Source organism: Lepisosteus platostomus, chromosome 4 (genome assembly GCF_059453375.1).
Source record: "Lepisosteus platostomus isolate fLepPlt1 chromosome 4, fLepPlt1.hap1, whole genome shotgun sequence".
Lineage (NCBI taxonomy): Eukaryota > Metazoa > Chordata > Actinopteri > Semionotiformes > Lepisosteidae > Lepisosteus > Lepisosteus platostomus.
This window is the reverse complement of record NC_142614.1, coordinates 34,315,938-34,340,694: the sequence shown is the minus strand read 5'-3', so window position 1 is coordinate 34,340,694 and position 24,757 is coordinate 34,315,938. Positions and strand designations below refer to the sequence as shown.

The following is a 24,757-nucleotide window of genomic DNA, read 5'->3' as shown; positions in this document are numbered from 1 at the left end:
CAAACTACAGTATGGAAACACGAGTGTTAAGAAGTTTTGGTGCTCTAGCAGTGCTGTCCTGAGGCTAGCCATTGCCCAGTGATACAACTTTAATATAAACAAGATCTAATATCTGGTGCAATTTTTACAAAAAACTTATTTTTAATTAATCGAATCCCAGGTGTGAGCTCATAAAGCCTGAATTACGTACTATGCCTACGTCTGCGAAACACCTGATCATCTACTGTAAAGCTGCCGGTGCTTTGTGTATATTCTAATCGCAGCGGGGGCAGGGTGTGTGGGGACTGGTTAAGGCTGAAATTGAATTGGGGATCTGTATTCTTCACACCTGAAACATTGTTTTCTCTGAAAGCGTTTTCTTCCGTTTTGCTGATCCTTTGCTGCCTACACATGCTTACACAGCTCTCTAGGTGAATTCTCGTACTTGACCGAGAAAGCTTTAGAGAACTTAACATTTTTATTATCAACAAATTGTAAATATGACGTTTACATGTTGTTATTAATTTTCACTTACTGTAAGTTTATGGAGGAGTGTCAGCTGTCAATGAGAGCACCCCCCACCCTTAGGCTGGGCAAACGATTTTTTTAATTTAAAAAAATAAAATAAAAAATGAGATATAATGTGTTCCTGCTTTACTTAGACATTGCATGACTTTAAAAACTATAAAAACAGGTTTCGATAGTTAATTTACTTCATAATTAAACATTTAAAATACATGAATTTCATAAAGACAACACGCATCTCGTACAGAAAAAATCATATTCTGTTTTCTTCCTGGAATGTAGAACAGATCAACAGGTATTTTTTTCCCTAATTGCTTTTTTCCCCTGTATTAATCATATTGGCTAGCTAATGTTCTCTCTTTGCTAGTTAATGTTACTTGTGGCTGTGTTTCTGCATTGCGTAGCAACGAAGGACTATATTCTCAGGCGGAGGAATGTAAACAGCTTAATTTTCGTGTTAAATAAATTTGTAAAATTTAAATTAATTCTATACAGCAATTGCATATATGGGGACCATTTTATAAAAGCAATAAACGTGGATATAGTCACAGTTAAAAGGTTTGCGGGCCCTCCGCATCGCGTCGAGCCTAACAATCTGACAATGTAATGTGACAAACATCATTGTGACAAACATAGATCTTTATCTTTGTCTTCTAAGTCATTTAACTCTTAATTAAAGCATAGCTTTTTCACCATTTAGATGTATTTTTCATACCATCGTTAAACAAAGCAGGAGCATATTGTTTAGGAGCGTAAAGCAGGGAAGGGGGATGGGTGAAACTGTTACCTGTCCTGCCTCACAACATTGTCCAATAATATTCTTCTTGTATTTAATTTTTGGTTAAGTAGGATTTCAGCTACAGACCATAAAAAAAACAGGATTCACTTTTTTCTGTCTCTTTCTCACCTGCTGCGATTCGGGTGTTAATAAAACGTATTTACAAAGAAAGTGGAATACAGTAATAATACCAGCTATATAAATACATATACACTATTTAGATCCTTAAATTAATAGTTATAATTTCTTTAGATAGGTGATTCCATAGTATATTCCCTAATTAAATTCTGAAAAGTATGAGTTTCTTTTATTGTGATAATGAGTGAAAGTATTCATGGTAAATGGTAATCACTTAACTCACTTAACTTTGAATGTTTTGTGATATTTTAGCAACAAATTCAATACAGGGTGGATAATATTTATTATCAGTATCAGTAAATCAGTAACGACAGTAGAAGCAGCTTCAAATTATTCGTTGTTATTAATAAATGACTTAGCATCGAACATGTTGTGATATTTAGAAATATAAAAAATGTCAATATAGTGTCCATAGTATTTGCTATTTTTATTTTTCAAAGAAATGTTTATTTGTTAAAAGAAAACTAATGGCGACAGCTGGGTTCGAACACCGGACCTCAGGCATCTAAGGCACAAGCTTAAGCCATAACGCCACAGACGTAATCACGTGGAAGGACTGAAACTGAAGCACACATACCCATAGAAAGTGTATTATACTACTATTTGAGCTACAGTACATGAATATAATTATAACGTTATTAATTTCTTTAGATATGTGATTCTATATTATATTCCCTATTAACCAAATTCTAAAAGTATGATTTTGTTTACGCTGATAACGAGCGTATTTGCAGAAAAGGTTAAAACTTTACTTTTGTACAAAGTATATAAACTTAATATGGTCAGAAGGAGTATGTAAAAACTTTTCCAAAATAACCACATGTAAGACTTTGATGCTTAAAAAGTCTAGGAAGAAAGTGGAATACTGGTGTGTATTTTTTCTTTAAACTAACAATACCAGCCAGCTTATAGAGTATACAACAGTATACAGTTTACATAATATGTTTATGTTCCTAAATTAATATCGCTTATGAGCATGTGAAAGGCATGGTGAATCGGAGATAATCAAAACTTACTTTGTATGATTGGAAACGAATACGTGATTGGATCAACAAAATATTGTGGTGTTACTTTTTGTCAATGAAAAAATAAAGTATTTTCAATTACAAAGACGGTTACAAAGAAAATGGACCACAGTAATACTTTGAGCTTACAGTCTGTAAGCTCATTCATTACAGGTCATTCATTATTAATACTATTAGTAATATCTTCTGTAAAGACTTTTGATGCATACAAAAATTCTGCATAATTAAAATATTTATGATAAAGGTGGTAGGTTGTGTACTTTTGTCCAACTGAGCAATCTTGCTTTTATAAAATATACCAACTTGTTTAATGATTAACATGCTGTAATACACATTTTAAATTTATTAAAGAGTATAAAACTTAAATTCTTAATTGAAAAAAGATTGTCCTTCAGCAGTGACCGAGATTTGAAACCATGCGTTTTCTGGCGACAGCTCAAAAGCTGTACATTAGCTCCACCTGGCAGTGATTCTGGATACTATTATCATAACTGCGGTATTATTCGGTATGATGCGATATGGCGCCTTGTGATGCGACACGCCCACAACATTTTACGGCAGCGTACTCTGCTGATTTTGAATAGCTGCATCTGTAAGTATAAGGAATTATTATTAATCCACTACAGGCCCATGTTCAGTGTCTGTCTTGGAAAAGACTGTCACAAGAGCATTTTCCCTCACTGTTTGTGATCTATTGGTCAAAAAGTCCAAGATCCAATCTACAATATTCAAGTCTACATAAACATCTGAGGGTAATTTGAGAGCAAGACTAACAAGTGTGGTTGAATGCTGTAAAAGGCTGATGAAAAATCTATGAATAAAAGCCTGAAGTGTCATTGGACCTTCTAGCTGTGAATATAAGAAATTCAGTAATGTGAGCGTAGCATCTTCAAATTCTCTTGTAGCCCTGTAGGCAATCTGCATTAAATTCAGTAGGGGCTCTAACTGTTGAATGACAAATATTCAGAGATATTTTCAGAATATAATTAAATATAGACCTTAGCTTTTCACCATATGACCTCAGTACCTGCCCTGAGCACTGTTTGAAAACACAGTGTATCAAGTTTAACCTTGGTGGTAGCGATGAGCTTCTCTTTAAGTTCCTGATTTATCTATTACTCATGCTTGTCAGACTCAAAGTAAAAACTACTTCATAAGCCAGCTCTTTACTTGTGTTAAAATCATTGATACTTCAGATCTTCAGAACTCCTTAACAGCCTCATTATCCTGTTATGAAGCAGTGTACTTATAGCACAACAGGCTCTTCAGCAATTTGTTTACCCATAGTTTATTATATGAATAACCTTTAATGGGTTTCATAGGAATCACTGTTTCTTCACAGAAAGATATGTATCTAAAAACCATATCTGTGAGCTCATCTAAATTGTCACAAGATTCTAAAACAACAGACTAATCAAAACAGCCCTGCAGACACTGTGTGCTGTCATCTGACCAGACCTTGACTTGCCACACTTTCTCCCTCTTCAGTGATCCAGTTTTATTTTGAGTTGGGTAGTTGATATGTTGGTAGAAATTGTTCAAAGATGTTCTTAGCAGTAGTTGAAATTACCTAGAATCAAACTACGTGCATCAGGGGGAAGACACTGCAGAGAGTGAATTATATTAGAAATACTCTAACCGCATTCGTTTTTATTTGCTTTTGGATAAATGTACAAAACACTGATGAATATCTGTGAGAATTCTCTGGGTAGATAAAAAAGGTCTTACTGATATTGAGAGCAACTCACTATCAGGCGGACAGAGCCTCTCTTGCACCATGATTTTGCTGCACCATCTTTTGATGACATAAAAACTGCTCATCCCAGTGTTTTTCTTACTACTGTTCTTTTTCAGTCCAGCCTGAGGAGGGCACCAAACCCATCCACAGTCAGGTCCTAGTCCCAAGTTTCTGTAAAGACCAGTAGGCCAGCATCTATGCATTCATGTAGAACATTAATTAGAATGGGATTATCGACAACAGAGGAGTCTGGCGAAGATGTTGTTTATTATTCCTCACATAGGCTCCAACCCTTTTCCCAAGCTTGTGCCTGTTTTTTTTTACATTGTTTACAGTTTTTTTTCTCAGTTTTTGTGGAGATGTTTTGTGCAAAAGTGTTCTCCAGGAGTATGCCGACAGAATCAATCTGCGGACCTGGTTGATTCTACTGTAGCAGGAAGTCCCTAGAGTATCGGTTCAGCTAGACCGTGTTTAGTTTAAGAGAGTCACTAAAAGTAATAAAAAAGTAGCTCCATTTTCTCCATTAATCTCACAATGAACTTGACTGGTAACAAACTCACACAGAACTTACGGTTTCTTACCACCAAGAGACACAAATAACCCTGCTACCAGTCATTACAAGAACAGTGCCCTCATACTCTTCTTTTTATGACTGAAGTACGGGATTGCAATAATATTTGCCTCTATTGTAATATTCTTTTCTGCCTCTCTCTTTTCAACTGAGACATCTTTTTTCAGTTGCATCTGCAGGTGTAGATACTTTTTCTCAATCACAATCCTTTATGCAATCTGTATAATGCTCTATTCTGATTTTTTTCTTTAAAAATTCCATTAAATCCTTTAGGTCACATTTTCCTGGATATAAACTTCACTGTCTTAGAAATGAATTTGTTTTGTGCCTTTTGTATTATGTTTGTAAAAGTATAATAACATTTCTCCTACTGACTCAGCCCATCTGTTCGCAGTTCACACCTTGCATCATTCCTTCCTGTTGTTCAACTTTCAAAACTTTCTAAGTGTAATATGGTCACAATTTCCTAGTTGTTCTATGATGTACAGTGGTATGAAAAAGTAAGTACATCCCATGAAAAGGTTTGTCTTTTTTACATTTTTGGACAAAATGATATTTGATCGTCATTTGAACAATAGTGTTAGATAAAGGCAAACTAATTTTAAAAAAAATTCCTTGTGTGGGAAAAGTTAGTACACGCCTACCTTTATCATTCCATCAAATGCCTCAAATTAGAATCAGGTGTACCAAAACAAGTGCAAATGATTAGAACATCATTAAAGAATAACTCATACCTTTGGTCTGGCGGTTAAAGCCATTTCCAAGCAATTTGTCAATCACTCCACTGTCCGAAAGATCATCTACAAATGGAGAAAATTTAAAACCACGGGCAATCTATCCAGGCCAGGTTGTCTCACCAAATTCACAAAACAGAAACAGACTGCACAACTTTGCCCTACATGCAAGATCAGGAAGGAAGAAGCCTCTGCTCTCAAAAAAGAATATATATTGATGGAAAATTAAACGCAACATTTTGTGGAATGAGAATACTATAGTTATAGCTAAGGTACTTTCACAAAAAGTTGTCAATTTGTTTAAAGCCCACTGACCAGCAATACAGCTTGTGCAGTGAGGCATTGCAACTTGCCAATCACATGAAAGCTAATTAGGTGCACTTTTATCCAACGGGTTCCAGGTGGAACAATGCCTGATCATGTCACCTTTAAAAAGGCCTTAATTCAAAGCTCAGGTCACTACAAGACAAAGGCCATACTTAGTTTTCTGTGAATTCCGTAATGCCTCAAATGTCACCAGAAGCAAGGGAGAGGGCCATTGGCATTCTGCAGGCAGGCATGCCATGTGCCAGCGTTGCCAGACACTATGAGGTAAGCCACTCCACTGTGTCCTGACTGCAGAGAAGGTTTCAGCAGACCGGCAGGACAGATGAACGTCCAAGATCCGGTCGCCCTCGAGTGACCACACCAGAGCAGGACCGACACATCAGACTGGTCCATCTGAGAAATCGTTTCAGATCTGCCACCTGTACTGCTGCTGAAACTTCCAGCATACACAATGCCTGCATCAGTGACAGAATAGTGAGGCTCTATGCTCCTGGCCTTAGAACAAGGCGACCTGTCAGAAGCCCTCAGCTCACACCTCCTAGACATCACACCTGACCTGCTTGGGCAAGACAGAGGCTGTGATGCAGTAGCATCAGGTCCTCCTGTGAAGGAGGAGGTGTTGTGTTTCTTTTTTCCATCAGTATGGATGCATGACTGAAGTTTGCCAGACAACACCTAGGTGAAGATCAGAACTATTGGAACAATGTGCTCTGGACAGATGAGACAAAGGTAGAGCTATTTGGACACAATGCCAGAAGTCATGTTTGGCGAAAACCAAAAACTGCCTTTGACCAAAAGGACCTCATACCAATTGTAAAGCATGGTGGTGGAAGCATTATGGTTTGTGGCTGCTTTTCTGCCTCAGGGCCAGGCCAGCTAACCATAAATTCCACATTGTACCAGAGAGTACTTGAGGAGAATGTGATGCCATCTATCAAAAAGCTGAAGCTGAACCGTAAGCGGACCTTGCAACAAGACAATGACCCAAAACACTCCGCAAAAGAATAGCTCAAAAAGAAGAAACGGAGAGTTATGGAATGGCCAAGTCAAACCCTAGATCTTAACCTCATAGAAATGCTGTGGAGGGACCTGAAGCGGGCAGTACATGCAAGAAAGCCTCAAACATCACACAGTTGAAGGAGTTCTGTAAGGAGGAGTGGGCATACATTTCTCCATGTCGATGTAGGAGAATGATAGACAATTACAAGAAATACCTACAAGAAGTGATTTCTGCCAAAGGGGGAAACACCAGCTATTGAAGCTAGGGGGTTTACTTATTTTTTCCACAGCAGACAATTTCTGACTCTTTTTGTTAAATAAATGATTGCAAAGAATAATTTTTATTGTTATTTGTTAAATTAAATCACCTTTATCTATCAATATTGTTTAAATTAAGATCAAATATCCATACATACAAATATGCTGAAAAACACCTTTTCCTAACTTACTTTTTCACAGCACTGTATATGGCTGTGTGAATACATGAAGTCAATGAAAGGATCTTGACTAGTCGGCACTTTTACAAAATATGTTAATAAGCAATTATTAACCATTACAATATCAATATGTATGTGTAGAAAGTTAAAATCCTAGCAATTTAAAGACACCTTTGCTACATACCTTCATTATCTTGTTATGCAGTAATCTACTTGTGCCTGTATCTGTATTAGTTTGTCCATAAGCATACACCTGTTGAAAAAATATTTTATTATCCAGTTCAAATCATATATATTGTAAAGTGAATCTTTAGATCCAATTCTTCAGCTTGGACTTTATTTTTTTATATTACCACACCACCACCTTTTTTCCCACCCTGTCAGTCAGAAAACATGTTTGTTTGCATCATTCTCATCTAACCACATTTCAGTTAATCCTATATCACAGCTCCCAGTTAGTGCAGTTGCTTCATGTCCTTGCATTTTAACCCTTAAACTTGTATTGAGGTATAATCATTTAAGAATGGAAAAGTTTATTTGTTTTAGATAGTTCTTGGTGTGGCCTAGGGCTTTTCTGATCCCGCCCCTAAAATTGACCTGTTTGAAGTTCCCTGCCCCTAGTTTAAATACTCCTCAACTACTCTTCACATACAGTACTTTTTCCCAGTTGACCACTGCAGATATTTTGCCCCTAAGCCTACAAGGTAATCCCTTAAATTTGTCACTTAGAATCATCAGCCTGCCTTTTCCTATGTCATTTGTTCCTTCATGAACCAACAGCCTGTCCACTTGCTCATGGAGATCTATAACCTGGGCACCAGGAAGGCAACACATCATATGAGACTCATCGTGCACACCACATGTACCCCTCTCATATTTGAGTCCTCCACTACCTCCATATCCCCCAGTTACTTAGAGTGGACCTGTTGGTTTCATCGAGGCAGTCAGTGCCTAGATCTGTCTCCAGTCAGGCCTGGAAGTGATTAGACAGAGAATCTGAGGTCTGAGCTCGAGGGATGCAGCCTCTGTGATTTGTGCACATCCTTTCATGCTACAGTCCTTCTGTTGGCAGAAGGCTCCTGCTACCCTGTGCATGTCATGTACACAATTTCCCAAGATGCTTAATCAGCTGACAGTGCTCACAGATGAACTCTCCCTGGACAGCTCTCTGTCCACAAAGCCAATAATACTATATAATGCAACGGCCTCATATTGCCATTTATTTTACCACTTTATTAAATAAACCTTGATTTGAATTTGTTTTCACAAAAAGTTTTAATGGATTTCTGACTGGCTACTTGCTTCCCATTAAAACTACTGCTATTAAGCTATTAACCTAAAACTGAGAAAAATTACAAAACTCAACAGAGTAGACAAAGATCAACAGATAGCAACCAAAAACTCCCTATTCCTCTGGTCAGTCCTACACCACTGTGCGTTATATTGTAGTATTACCCACCATGAAGTGGAAACCTAAGACAAAGTATAAGAGACAGAGTATGAGTGTATCGAACCCTTGTCCATTCCAAGTCATCCTTGTATGCTCCCTAATCTTGCACCATGACTAGGTCACTCACTTGGCTGTCTTCTCTAATTTTGTAGGATATGCAGTCAATGACACATTCTTAACTTCCCAGTAAGACAGTGGCCTGTAAACTAGACTCCAATAAACCAGTGCAATTTATTCTTGACTGGTAATCATGAATGCATAACCTTCTTTTGCAGCATAAAAAATCCATAAGTAATCAAGCAAGTAAATGAATAAAGTAATAGAACTGCCAACTATCTAAAATCAGAAATTTGGTTGTTACATTCCAAGAGGCAAGCTTTTTTAATGAACTTCTGATGAGTGAAAGAGTCCCATAGCTAAATTCTATTCTATTGAACCAATCTATTAAATTAAAAACTCTATTAAACTCCAAATGCACTATTTAAATTTCCATGCATACATCAATATGAAGAAGTTTGTGTAAAATCTTTTAGTAATGTAGTAGTACATTTTTGCCAGTTATTGCTGAGGCCAAGCTGTCAGAGAAAAGCAAACACAATGAAGTGGGGGAGTATCATTATGCATAAAGATAAAGTGGGACATAACTTAAAATGGAAACATGTGGTATCTTTTTGTGGAGAAAAAATTTAGATGCAAATAACATTCAATTTATCTCAAAGACTCTTGATTCCTGATTATACCCACTTGTAGGGTTCGATCTCCAAAGCAAAATGATACCAGAGGAGACTACTGAACAATAATAGCTTTTAAAGTAGGAACTTTAAAAGGCTGACTGCTACAAAGGAAAACAGCAATATTTTCTATATAATCTAATTTATCTTTAATTTTGTAGGGGGTGTTGCAATGTAAAAGGACTAGTTCTTAAAGGTTTCATTTTTTGTAGAATATTAGATCTTACATGTTTTGTATTTTATCTATCTGTGCAATTAACTCAATTGCTTCCCAATGGGACGCATAAACATAGGGAAATTTTCAGTACACTGTTGCTAAAGACATGTGTACACATATATCCTTGTAAGCAGTGTCACTGAATTGAGATCACTATGACCAACACCCTATGGAACAAATAATTTTTAAGAATGAATGGAGAGACACATCATCTATATACAGAAGAATTTATCTAGAATGCTCAAAGTGTCGTGTCATACTGGAACATCTGCCGCAACGTGCAGAAAGGTCCTTCATAACACCTTTTTATTTTATTTTTTAAAAAGTATTGCACTACTATGTAAAACAGCACTGCACTACTTTGTAAAATTGCTAGGTGGCAAAGTTAATCAAGCTGCATATTGCTGTCACACAAATATTATTTTAATAATAAAAATACAATTATTATCCCATTAGTGCTTTTCTTTGCTAAACCATACTGTACAGAAGCACTATCAGAATTTTTCAAATTTTTATTTAGTTCTGTTATTCGTTTTTGTAAATATATCAATATTTTTCATTAATTATTCTAATGGCCATCGAAGCAGCTGTCAGCAATGGGATGGCCAGGATTTTAAAATTGGGATAGCAGGGACACCAGCATAAAACAGTGATCCCAAGGTTGTTGCGGGCAAAAAAAAAAAAAAGAAAGCTGGGAGTGTTGCCATTTAACAAAGCAACCTGAGCACAGAAGTTTGCAGCCACCAGCCAAGAACTTGGCATGACTGATGCCCCTTTCATTAAGCGACAAACTACACACAACAAACAGAGATGCACCACCTATTTTTTTGTTTGGAGATTACTAATATGATGAAATACATGTGGCTTACACCATCCTAAGTGACATACAGCATGGCATATTTAATTGAATCAATATTACAATTGCTAGGAATAGTAGGAATTGCATTTTTTGGAAAGTAACCTCTTGCGACTTAAGCAAAAGGTTTATGCTACAATGTGCTGGGCAAATATGACCTTCATAAAGTTGGGCCATAGTTTTTACAATTGAATATTAAACGGTAATTATGTTAAATATTAAAAGTCCTATGTAGGAATATCCTAAGGATAAGTTTATTTTTTTCCTTTGAGGCACCAGGACGATGTGATACAGGGCTAACAATCTTAATAATTAAATTCAAGTATGTTTATGTTTCTACAGTGAAAAGAGGCACTCTAAAGCTTTTGTATTAGGACAAACTGCCAAAGTTTACTATGATATGTAAGCTCACAGTCCAGAAAAATAAAACCTTTCCTGTACCCCGTATAACACTTTTTTACTGTTTTATTTGTTGAACCCTTTTTTAGCTAGCCCTGCTCCTTAAATTTATACTGTTTATTAAATTTGAAAATGTACTATATTTTCCTATTTAAGAACTTGAGGGTCAGGTAACTCATACTACAGTATGACCTGTCTCACTGAATCTATTTTCACATTTCGTTTGTCACACAGCTCCATAAACTTGTAATCCCTTCCTCCTCACCCGGAGAAATATCTTCTTCTACTCCGAGGTGTGACATCACCCTTTGATCATTTCATTAATTTGATTGCTGAATTCTAGCACAACCCTATACTGGATAAAAGTGCTTAGACAATGGATGGATTGGTGGATGTATAATTGTAGAAAAATTCCAATTCAAATACAATATATAAGATATTCTCTTCAAATTTTGTTAGTAAACAAAAAATATTTTCAAATATTACTGTATGTGTGAAATGGTATTGTTTCAAATTCTGTCTTGCAGATTATTATTAACTACTTACAGTAAGTCCGTTTAGTACATAATGCCAGCAACAAAACATATAATTCAATTTCCTGGTACTTTCCATTGTTTATGGAAACGGCATAAAGATGTCTAAAGAGAAAGATACAACCACATTTGGGTGATGATCTTAAGTTGTAGGCTACAGTCAATCATCCAAAAGGTGACCAACCAACCAGGAACCTGCAGAGTGTGGAAAACCACTCAACCTGCTGACCAATCACATGCAATCATTTTTTCAGGTTAAAAGTTACTGCACAACTGCTGTCTCGCCCTCTACCATCAATCGAATTTTGGCCAGCTGTCAACAAAACCTCGTGGGTGCCACTACTGATGTCTGAGCCTCAGGACTTAAAAACTTTTGTCTGAAACACAAAATTAATAGAGACCCCAATGCATAAAAACATTATCCACACACTTGAATTGATTAATTTTCAGAAGTAGCAGTTACATGAGGAAGAAACTGAGTTTCTCCTCATCATTGTGACTTGCCTGGACCAGGGTCAACTTTGAGCATGAACTTTAAAATCTAAGTCATGCACAAAGAGCTCCTTTACGTCAGCTCTAACGAGAGCTGCTCCCCAGAGAACTGACTGGTAGCACAAAGGTACAGCAGGACTTTCTCTCTCTCCCACTTCTTCTCTGACACTTCAGAAATACTTGAATTGGCATGAGACAAGCAAAAACTGATTGACCATCACCTTGATGAATACCTTTAGCTGTTGCTCTACGCAAGATTTAAAAACCCATTGTTGCTGGAGTATTCATCATTATCAATCACAAGAACTAACATATTCTCAACATATTCTGATATCATTTAATCCACATTAGTAAATGTATTTACTTTGGGTATCTGAATGTTTAATTGGTATACAAGACCTAAGAAGTAAGAAATTATGACTAATATTATAATTAATGTTTAATCCTTCAATTCTGCATTGTCTTAATCCTGATATTTTTCTATCTTGATAACTCTTCATTAAAGGATAAGCGATTTTGTATCCAAGCAGATTGTTTCTTGTATTGTTATTTTTTATATGAATGTTTGTATCAAAAAATGTATATTGTGTATTTTGAATCCATGTGCAGACTGTTTACTATTCTGTTTACTGCCTCCTAACAGACAAGGAAAAGCTCATGGAATTTATGGTAATAATTACTAAATTGTGCCAGTTAAGTCACACTACCCTATAATTTAAGGCGATGATTTAAATTAAACGGGAGTGTCTCCTAGAGACCTAAGAATTAAAGTATTATTTTTAATACTTAACTAGAACTATTTTATATTATACCCAATTTGGAAAAGACAATTGTGTTTTTCATGTCTCAGCTCACAGTAAAGAAACTCTGCATACTTACACAGTAAGTATGGAGTGGTGGCACTGTGGCTAAGGATCTGTGCCTGTGGCTGGAAGGTTGCCGGTTCAAATCCCGCAGCTGGCAGAGGAATCCTACTCCTTTGGGCCCCTGAGCAAGGCCCTTAACCCCAACTGCTCCAAAGGGCGCCATATAAAGGGCTGAGACTGCACTCTAACCCCAACCTGACCCCTGCTTCTTTCTCCCCATCTGTGTGTCTCATGGAGAGCAAGCTGGGATATGGCAACCCACTGAAGCTAAGCAGGGGTGAGCCTGGTCAGTACCTGGATGGGAGACTCCTGGGAAGACCTCCTGGCAACTAAGGTTGCTGCTGGAAGAGGTGTTAGTGGGGCCAGCAGGGGGCGCTCACCCTGCGGTCTATGTGGGTCCTAATGCCCCAGTATAGCGACCTTATGAAAGGTGCTATATAAATTAAAATTATTATTATTAATTGAGTAGACCTTTAATTCATACAGATTTTTAAATCTATCTGTGTGCAGGGGGCGGAAAATATTTTGAACCCCAAAAAAGGGTCACACTCTCAAAAAGGTTAAGAACCCCCGCTTTAGACATAAGCTCACTTGGACTCAAAGGTATTACCCACGTAGTAATTTTCCCTGAAATGCAGTCACAAGATAATTCTCACAACCGCGTTTTATGTACCTATCAAGCAAAACTGTAAATTTAGAATCTGTTTGTCTCTTATGTTGGACTACAGAGCAAGTGACATCATCCTTGATGATTTAACATTGAAGGCAGAGACTGCACTCTTTATGAAAATAGGGATATACTAATAAAAACATAACTAGCAAAACAATGCAGGGAAGCTTTAGCAGAAGCAGATGGAATAGACCATTTCTATGTCGACGTACTGTAGCTGCATTTTATTTCAAAGTTTTCAGACAAACAGCATTTTACAGGAAAACAAAACAGCAACACAAAACGTCTAGAACATGAAAAACATACTAAATCTGCTCTGCTTGATGTAATACATGGGCAAATAGCATGGAGAAATGGAGGACAATACTTGCCATCAGATTCAGGGATTATTAAAGTCTGCTCTGTAGCCTGGGGATGTTTCTGAGGTCTGAAGGCTCCCTGAGTGGCAGCACGAAGCTTGGGCAGAGTGAGTGCTTCTCCATGAGCCTTCAGAGAGTGCTCCTTCAACTGGCTGATCGTCATGGTGGAAAAGGAACAGGACAAGCACTTATAAGTGTTCTCACCTGCGTAAACAACAGAAGAAAATAAAGTTTACAAATCAGAGGAGGCCATTTGGCCAAAACTTGCCATCAGATTCATTGAATCAAATCATGCAGTAAACATTCTCCTTTCCCTTATCCCAACTGTTTTTTAAGTTTTATTTTCAATTTCTTTTTATTTCTTGTCAATGAACCAAGAAATTCAGATGTGACCTATCTAATTGCAAGAAACATGAACTGAAGACACACAAGAGCCCTCACTTTTGTCATTTCCAAGTTCCTCTTTCAGACAAATTATTCAATGAAAAAATTATGTCAGACTGTACAACTTAGCTCTTCTTAGACAAGTTACTCCAGAGTTTTTAAAATGAAGTGCTAAGACAAAGTTAGACAAAATACAGCAGGCTTTTTTCACCTTCAAACATTTTGCTCAAATATAAGTTCCCTACATCAGCTTAAACAATTTCCTAAAATCCCTCGGTAGGTAAAAGGGCAACATTTAATAGGTATTGCATCCAGATGAGATGAGTAAGATCTGTAGAGAATTTCTACAGATCTAAGTTCTGTTAATACTTAATTATTTTAAAATGCATATATGAGTGCACACATATGTACATGTGACAATAGCTGGTATAAATGAGCACACGTGAGGAGAAAGGTCTATAACTTAATTACAAACTGAAAGACAAAAAAATGTACAACTCACAGTAATATGTACAGTTGCAGTTCCTGTATAAATGATAAAAGGATATACAGCACTCTCCAAATCTATTAAATACCCTTAAATAAAAGTTGATTTCCCATGAAAATCCAGGTGGATATTTAGTTGCTTTCCAATATAATTTAATTAAAAAAAATAATACTAGCATAACTTTCAATACTGTATGAAGAGAACATCTGTCAAAAAGTTCCATATATTTCTAAATGTATAATAAAATTACTCACACCCTGACAATCAGTAATTTGCAAACTCCAGATTTGATAACCTTCATCAAGCAATGGTAGGCTTTTAATAGGTTATTTAAACTACTAAGCAGGGATATTTGACTATTCCACCATGCAGAATGTCTTCAGTTCCTCCAGGTTGCATGGCCTGCCTTTAATCTGATTTTTTAGATAACAGACTCTAGTAAACTTTGGAATACACTTTTCTTTCATTTCAAACCACTACATCAGGACCAGATGATGCACAATGACCCCTAAAGTAAAACAGATGTATTTCTGTTCTTCACAGAAGAGATGAAATTCTATTTCATGAGCCTTGTCTTTCTATGCTAACCAGTTTGCTGGTGACTCAATCCAAAAACTCAAATCTGTATTTTATCAAACCAAACCATCTGATCCCATATAACATGGAAGTCAATTAGTTACTGATTGGCTGTTTCACGAAACTGCCTCAGACACCAGACATACAGGAATATGTATTATCAGTCACTAGGTACATCACGAAATGTGCTGATGATGTTACACTCACAAAAGAAAACAGAACTTTTCCTAACCAGAAACCATGGATGAACAGTGAGGTTTGCATCCTAATCAAAGCAAGGGATGCAGCATTCAAATCGGGCAATAAATCAGAACTAAAGTCAGCCAGGATCAATCTAAAGAATGGTATTGAACATGCAAAAAACACATGTTTTAGACATAAAACAGAAGAGGGATGCAGGAACACTCATAAAGTCACAAAATGTGACAAAATCACAGTCAGGTGTATGTTTCTATATACAAATATACAAAAAATATTTTGTGACTTTGTGAGTGTTCCTGCATCCCTCTTCTGCAGTATGTCTAGTCATGGCTTTTTTCTGTTTGCTTATTTCAAAGTAACACCTGCTCCATTTCTAAAACTTTTTGCCTTTTTGTATTTTTTACATCTCTAGCACTTTAACGTCCTATATTTTCATTTGCCTTAATTTGTAGACTGAATTTTAGCTTTAGCCTTAAAAAGCTTAAGTTTTCAATATGTTTTGTTTCTTGTCCTACAGCTTTCATTAACAAAAGATATACAAAAGAACATGCAAACATGAAACAGATTTGGCAAAGAGTGAGAAGAAAATTAGCATGCATAAAAAACAGCAATTCTTTCAGAGAGCCTTATATGAATTAATAGCAAACATGGTTTCATGGAGGGCTTCTCAGACAGTTGGGCATTCAGGTAGATTGCTAGGCGAAAGGATTTGTAAATATATTTTGTTAAAGCAAGTCAGTTATTCGCAAAACATAAAATACATTTTTCCAAGAACGTTTAGCCTTTGTCACTAATGAAACCACTAAATAAAGACATAAATATAGAAATCGGAAGATTTTTTTATTCAATGTTAATCTGAAGATTTTTTTATTCAATGTTGGTAGCACTGTCAGGTTGTCAGGTTGAGATAAGTGTATATTTTGTTGAAGAGTTGCTGCAAGATTTTCAGAATAATTATAAATCTAGCAGGATAAAGAAAGTACAGAGACTGATCAGATTAGGATGCAAAGCCATTTAGCAAAGAGGGTGTGAGAAGAGTGACAAACTAGTATACTTTAGATCTGAACCAAGGAAAATCTGATCATGTTTCTCTATAACAATAATAAAATCTTTATTTTATATAGAAACTTGTGGCATCTCAAAGCAATACAGTAGGTGTAAAAACAGTTATAAGGACCACAGATTACAAAGTAAATACATATAAGAAAGACAAGCAGTTAGAAGTGCTACCAAAAATAGAAAATGAAGCAAGCAGATACAGACAATAAGTCTTCTGAAAAGAAAGGTTTTGAGGTTAGATTTAAATGCATTTAGGGTAGGTGACTCTGATATCACTGGGGATACAAATCCAGAGCTCTGGGAAGTTGACTCAAAACCTGATAGGAAGCCAGTGTAAGGACTTGTAAAGAGGCGTTATGCATCCCGATCAGGATTCTGGCTACCAAATTCTGAATATATTGGAGATTGCTCAGTGTGGATTTAATTACCCCAGTGAACAGGATGTGCATTTAATAATTCTAGAAAAAAAGCCTTTCTTGGTTTTTCTAGTTCCCTTTAGTGCGATGTTCCACAATGCTGAGTGATACATGGCTGGTATTTACATATAATATTTGTGATTTAAACAAATTAATACAAGCAGTTTTTTAGGATTTAAGTGTAGGCTGAGTTATTGCAGGATGTAAGACTAGAGATGTAGGTAGGAAAAATATAATTTTGAGAAAGCTGAGGAATACACTTATAACAAGAACACTTCCTAATAGGGTTAGGCATACTTTTGACAAATTGACAGGAGATGTTATAGACTGCAGAGGAAGATGATGAAGTTAACAGACTGAATGTTTACACAGATACTGAAACGAGGATTGTAATTTAGATTTGTTTTTGTAGTTGCTAGCATTGAACTGTGTGTTGGATGCACATAAATTGAAGGAATGGGTAAACATAGCTGATGCTGATCAAGCAAAAATGTTTATATTTAGAGGCAATTTGTTTAAATAACTAACTAGTTATGGATACTGATGTGCAAGATAGGTGGAAAGGCTGTTTCCTTAAGCCAGCACTATAAAATAATTTATTCTCAGTGAGATGCTGCCATTTCATAGTGGGTTTCTATCACTGTGTATAGTTACACAGTGCCTTTAGTTCCATCCATTTTCTATTTTTTTTTTCCGGTACAGAGGATTTGGATCCTATCCCAGCAAGCAATGGACGCAAGGCAGAATACACCTGTCCATCACAGGGCAGACAAACAGACACAAACACACACACCAGGGCCAGTTTTCCCGTAAGCCAATTAACCTACCAGTATGTTTTGGAGTGTGAGAGGGAATCATATCACACATATGGAAAAAAAACACGGAACCCAGAGAGGACATGCAAACTCCATACACACAGGACGGCAGGAATAGAACAGAGGGCCCCAGTGCTGCAAGATAGCAATACTCACTACTTTGCCACCATTAGGAATGGATGGATATCTTAGCCAGCAGCCATATCACCCTGCAACTCACAACTAGCAACCCACTGAAGCTAAGCAGGTGTGAGCCTGGTCAGTACCTGGATGGGAGACCTCCTGGGAAAAACTAAGGTTGCTGCTGGAAGAGGCGTTAGTGGGGCCAGCAGGGGGCGCTCACCCTGCGGCTCATGTGGGTCCTAATGCCCCAGTGTAGTGATGGGGACACTATACTGTAAATCATCCAGGTGGATGCTGCACATTGCTGGTGGTGGAGGGGAGTCCCCATTACCTGTAAAGCGCTTTGAGTGGAGTGTCCAGAAAAAGCGCTATATAAGTGTAAGCAATTATTATTATTATTATTATTATTATTAGTTATCTTTCTAGTTCAGAGGTTTGCATGCATAATTTAATTTTGAAAGCCACTGAGACATCTGGTACTATTGTTGTATTTGTGAAAAAAAAAAACATACAAAAAGCATACAAACAACTGTGCCACCCTATTCCTTAGTTAATACATTTTATTTTAACATTGTTAGCAAAATGTTTTGAATTATATTTTACCCTATTTTTCTTTAATTTTGTATTTAACTTATTTTCTTATAGTCAGATTTAATGTATATTTGAACAATGAAAATTTATTACAGCGCTAAATTTAATATTATTGATTACTAATAGTTTATGCTAACACCTAACTTTCTTAATTAGATGTATTTAAAACAATGAACTAAGTTTAACATAACATTCAGAAATAAAATTGCGAATGGTTTTGTGATGTTTGTATAGATGAAACTTTTCTAAAACGTATAACAAAATTAAAGATGATTAAAATCTGCAATCTGTAATGTAATGTCATTAGAAAGTACAATAAGTTCCTGCTTTGTCTTAAGATGGTATCAAAAAGTAGTCCAATTGGCGAGAAAACTGTGCTTAATGATAATCAAGGAACTTAGAAGTCAAAGAAAATGATTTACGTCGTTTCATTTTAAACACTAAGTTATGAATGCAGACGCAATTGGTGTCATTCGCACCCCGCTCTGTAGAACGGCCATTGTGTAAGACTGAGCTCAGTGCCTCCTCCCTCTCTTGGTGCCACCTTCCTCTCTGACGGAGCGCAGTGGGCAGAACACTATTTTCAGAGCCTCTGATTGGGAAAAAAAGACCTGCTGATCTGTCATACATAACAGGAAGAGAACAGACTGTGACCTTTTCTGTTCGAAACATGTGTTGTCTTTATAAAATTCATGTATTTTAAATGTTTAACGTTTAAAGAAGTAAAAAACTTATAGCATACACAAAGATTCTAAGCTGATCACGAGGAAGAAAAATCACCTGTTTTTCGTGCATAAAAAGCGGTTATTAACTATTGAAACCTGTTTTTATAGCTTTTAAAGTCATGCAATGTCTAAGTTAAGCAGGAACACATCATTATATAATTAGTTAAAAAAAAAACGTTTGCCCAGTCTATTACAAGAAGACAATTAGCTACAGAGTGCAGGAAGAACATGTTAGCTGCAGATGTGCTTACCTGCATGAGATTTATGTAAGTGATTTTTCAGGCGACTCATGTAGGCAGATTTGAATGAACAGAACTTGCAACGAAAGGGCTTGTGGTGTCCATGGTGAGACTGCACGTGTCGATCCAGGCTGAGGGGACATGGCAAGTATCAGATGTCAATAAGAAGGAAAAACACACAGGAAATTCAAGACATCAGAAAAATCTAATTTGATATCAGCTTTCTGCAGTGAAGACATACCTAGGCACAGATATTGAAATAATGGAGCAACAAAAAGGATGTTTATAAGCAACCAAGAACAGAGACAATCCTTGTTTATTTGAGTAGCAATGTATTTATATAGCTATTGTAAGCTATATAAATAGTAAACTTATTATTTCCAAAATTTAGCAATTCAAAATTAAAGTAATGTTTAAAACGACTCAAAGAGATGTGCAGCTCTATCTGTATTATGCTGTGGGGCTGAGGAAAATAAAAGGGTACCTTATGAATGTGTTATCATAACCTCAAAGAGTTCAGTCTTCCAGTACACCCAAACCCTCTTGAATAAAAGTGAAACATACAGTACGGCCACCATAGAAAACCGAAGGAAGCTGCGACAGATAATTAAATGAAAGGTTTCTTGCAATCACACACTATGTCAAGCCAAGCCAGTGTGACTGCTTCAAACACTTTTATAATGATAATCCTTAAAATTACAAAAAAGTAGGTAAAAAGCATGGAATTGCAAGAAATGTATTACATGAACCTGCTTAAATGTAATACAACTTCCCTTTGAATTAGGGTGTAATTAGATGCAAACCCTGCTCAGTCTTGGCTGTTCTTACTTGTGCCTGAAGGCTGACACAAACTGGCAGTATTGGCAGCTGTACTTGTCTTCTCTAGTGAACATGGCCAAGGCCGAGTGGCTCCTCTCATGGGAGCGGAGGCCCTGCATGGACATGAAAACACGGTCACACTGCGTGCACGCATGACCTCCTGCAGGCCGTTCCTTTATCTCTGTGGTTTCTTCAGCTCCCTTTTCCAGCTCTCTTGTCTCTGCAACAGTGCTGGTGTCAGCTGAGCCTCCGTCCACAGGCTCTTCTTCTGCCATTTCTGCTTCCACTAGGCCACCATTGGCCACACCTTCCTCCGAAGGAGTGACCAGCATTTCTCCTACTTCCTGCTGAAAGACAAGACAAATAATTATTTGGTGCTACATTTGTTTTGTCTTTTATTTTAATAAGTGTATTTGATTTCAGAATCTCTTACTTAAAACCCTCAACAATTTGACCTTTCTAAACTATATTAAAATAGTTTCTATTCTTGCACCAAAGGATGTGAATCCGCAGCACTACAAAAAGCAAGCGAATGTGGATAACACTCCAATTGGTTATCCAAGAAAACACTTTCCTAAAGAAAGTGACAGTTGCAGCATGCTATGTGCATAAAAACTGTAACAATGCTGGGGAATTTAATGTTTGATATGACAATAGGCTCGGTGGCCTTATTATTTTCCCTTAAACGCATATAGTGCCCTCCAGGAGTATTGGGACAAAGACAAAACTGTTTACAGTCATGTGATCATTAACAGTAACTGAGCCAGTTCCAGAGATGGCCATGTCCTTGAAATTACTTCCTCCAATGCTTCAAACTTGTTAGAAACTACAGATATGAGACAGATGAGATTTGAAACAAAGTTTTATGGATAGAAACTATGAGACCTAGATACATTTTATCAAAATCATGGAAAGGTTCAAATTTAAAGAATGAAAAAAACAGATGTTAAAAAAACACTTCAACTGTAAAACATGATGGAGGTAACATCATGGCCTGGGCATTCATGGTCACCTCTAGAACTGGCTCACTTGTCTTTTTTAATTATGTCAACAATGAATTCTGAATTTTATTGGATTATTTAATTATTGGTTACTCCTTCACCATGCAGCTTGACAATAACACAAATCATATAGCCAATTCAACCAAGAAGTTCAACATGAGGAAAAATGTGGAAAAACTTAGACTGGCTAAATCAATATCTGGATTAAATCCAAGAAACAATTCAACTCAGAACACCGAAGGAAAAGGCAAGAACAGGCATCTTGAATTAACTGTGTTGAACAAAAAAAAAGTTTCTGTTATAATTTGATCAAATGTATGCAAGGAATTACACAAAAATAAAATGCAGTTTATTGTGCTTATCATTCATGTAAGTGTAATGATCACAAAGATAAACTGGTTGACTGTAAATGAGAAATAGTTTTGACTTATTTTCCCAATACATTCTATGGATGTGTATACTTTTAGATCTGAGCATCTACTTAGAAAAACAATTTTGAAATATAAGTGTCTAGAATAAAATGGTTTGGTAGCTTTCAATTTCCATTGGGTTGTGTTATACGAAGGTTGCATAAGATGAATACAGTAGTTTGGTAAATACTAAGACATTTAACTTTTACTGGAAAGGTCTGACTATCCAGACCTTAATCTTACAAAGACCTATGCAATCCTAACTTCCTCTGTACCCACAGCGATGTACACATTACTCTTCCTCCTGATCTTCAAAGAGGAAATACATTAACTGCCTTAAGTATTAAGTGGTTCCCTATGCAAAGAAATAGCAAACTGTATACTTTTAACTTTTTGTTTTGGAAAACCATCTTACACAGCATTTTCTAAATGCACTAGTATGGTTTGCACATTTGCAGGCATGCATCGTTGGGCCTTTTCTTGGGGGCATGGTACTATTAATTCTATTCAAAGGTTGAAAGTGTTAATGTATTACAGGATTGTCATCTAAATATTTTTATCTCAGATCAACAGATCACAGCTTTCATACTTGCATACTTGAGTGAACATAGATTTCTTTCCAGGTATTCCAAACCTCATTTTTATTTCCTCCTTGGAACAACTCATCACAGATGTTATGCACTGTTTTCTGCAATCAATCAACACTGCTGGCTCCTGGGCTTGCAGGAACAAGCCTTGGTCTGGCCACCTTTTTGAGATGAAACACTGAATCTTTGGGGCTGTCTTTTAGCCAAGTTCTTGGCAATCTCTTTGGAATACTAATGTTGAAATGTGACGAAGTACCCATTGCTTATGAGATTTTGTAATGAAACTCTCTGCTTATCATCCAAGGCCTCTGCTGCAATAAACAGACTTCTACTGTTTCCTAAAAGCCCTATATGTTATCCATCTTTCTTAATACCAAATATGTATAACTTAACTCACAAACAGCTGAAATAATTCTTATGAAATCTCCTACTTTACCAGATTTAAGGGAACCATTTTTTTCAAGTTAATAAAGTTACTAAAATATTTGAAATATACAACAATCAATAAAGCACTTCATTTTAAGTACTTGTAACACTTCATAATATTAAAGGTATACAAATTTGCTTACTCACCAAATTATTTTCTAAGAATAAGTAATCCAATAGAAATAAGAAGAAAACTGCATAAAGTTTAAAGCATGTTTCTTCTAATAGTTCGCTAAGGTTGTGATATTTCCTACCATAACAAAGGACTCTGCAAAAAACATTCCTGTAGGGAAAAGAACAATACATAAACATATCCTAAGAACCTTAAGATGCTAATGCAAATCTGGAAAAAGTAAAAAAACATTAGGTTACATTAGGCTTCTGGTCAATCTTGGCCCACATGGTTGCTAGTACCAAAACAGAACTACAACGTTTACTGTACCTATTACTGGGGCATCATGCAATTGCAAGGGGACTAAAAACAAAATATGATCCTTAAATAGCATACGTTCCTTTTTCTCTGAGTGACAATAAAGAGATTTATTCTGCAAAAATACAGGGCTGAATATTTATAGATACAAATAGTTATCACAATGAAATATTACATTTTGAAGAATAAACCAGAGAATCTGATGTTTCAGACACATGACAGATATAACCATTTTCTTGCAGTTAATATTCCAATGGTAACAAATCTAAGACATTAATCTCTGGAATCAAAATATGGCCTTATGAGTTCACTCTTCCTTCAATAAACACCACATCAGTGTTGTTTGTGAACCAAGAACATTTACAGACTGAAACACAATGGAAACTTTTCTAATTGTTGTCAGTTTTTTTCAGTCTTGTTTAACCTACCACCAGACTATAAAATCTAAAAATTGTGACAACAGGCATTTTTGCTTCAAGTTGTTGTTCTAGGTATGCAAGTATAAATGCAACTTTTGTACAAATAAGGCCGATTTTTAATTACACTTTAACATTGTAATGTCTCAGTAAAAAAACAAAGGGCACACACTCTGCAACCACTGCTGACAAAAACATCACAACATGAAACAGTGAAGGAATTCCTATTTATCACTATTAGTGATTTAACTGCATCAGGTCATGACCTAGGGTCACCACATGAGGAACAGCTTGAACACGGCAAGGAACCACAGAAGACTCATAAATCTATTTAAAATCATGACAGCTTAGAGCTACTTGTATGTAATGCAGTGATTTCCTAACTTATTACCAAGTTGGTGCTTCAACATGTACAGCAGGACAAATCCTTTTAAAGTGCTGCTTGAAAGTATGTGAACCCTTCATCTATCATATGTTTTAGACAAATTATCTTAAATAATCTTTTATCCGAACTTCAATACTTAATGAAGATAACCCAAATAACAAACACACATTTTTTCCTGGCTATCCTTCCCATGAATACCGTTGCTATTCAGCTTGTGTCGTATTGTTGATGTATAAACATGGACATCAGAAACCAGCTGCAGCAAGAGAGGCCTGGGGTTCTTTGGATATCCTGTATGTTTTCTTGTTGCTATGTGGGATCATTTTGAAGGATGTCAACATCTAGGTAGGGTCTTAAACTTTTTTCCATTTGTAGACTATTCCTATATGGGGAATTTAAAAACCTGTATGGGGAAGACCAATTTGATTACATCTCTTACCTATAAATAGTAGAGGGTGTCCTAAACTTTGTCCTGGTGATTGGCTCTTTGATTGGTTAACTTGGTACCCAATTATTTTAGCACTTGGATATACTAACTTTGTTGACTGACTTTACTTTTGCACATGCAGCAATTCTTATTTACCTATTTCTTTTTCTACTGCATGCACCTATTCGTCAAAACAATACGTAGATTATGTGGATACAAAAACTTTCTTTTAGAAAAGTGTTAGTTTTGATTAAACAAGGATCTATATAGGAAAATATAAAGAACTATAGTAGGGGTTCACAAACTTTAAAGTAGCACTATATAAGAAAAAGTAGTGTTGTTTATTATGTTTCATGGCTACTTTGTAAATGCTAGGGCTTGTGTGTAAAGGAGAAACCATGAAAGGACACACACAT

General features: G+C 36.3%; 1 protein-coding gene and 1 long non-coding RNA gene across 3 annotated transcripts in view; both read right to left on the bottom strand.

Moving 5' to 3' along the window:
* The window catches only part of znf462 (zinc finger protein 462), a 95,064-nt gene that overhangs the window by 22,651 nt on the left and 47,656 nt on the right, over positions 1–24,757 (bottom strand). Inside the window, exons 5-7 of one of the 2 annotated variants that reach the window (XM_088629457.1) lie at positions 20,269–20,603; positions 19,453–19,571; positions 13,837–14,028 (exon numbers count right to left, since the gene is read on the bottom strand). In XM_088629457.1, the coding sequence (XP_088485583.1) occupies positions 13,837–14,028; positions 19,453–19,571; positions 20,269–20,603 (646 nt within the window). Of the gene's footprint in view, positions 1–13,836; positions 14,029–19,452; positions 19,572–20,268; positions 20,607–24,757 lie in introns of both variants that reach the window. The other variant, XM_088629456.1, reaches the window with a different exon arrangement.
* On the bottom strand, positions 9,993–10,962 carry LOC148673148 (uncharacterized). Its single transcript, XR_015935950.1, has 2 exons — positions 10,287–10,962; positions 9,993–10,236 (listed from the first exon to the last, which is right to left on the bottom strand). It is a non-coding gene; the product is annotated as an uncharacterized LOC148673148 (long non-coding RNA).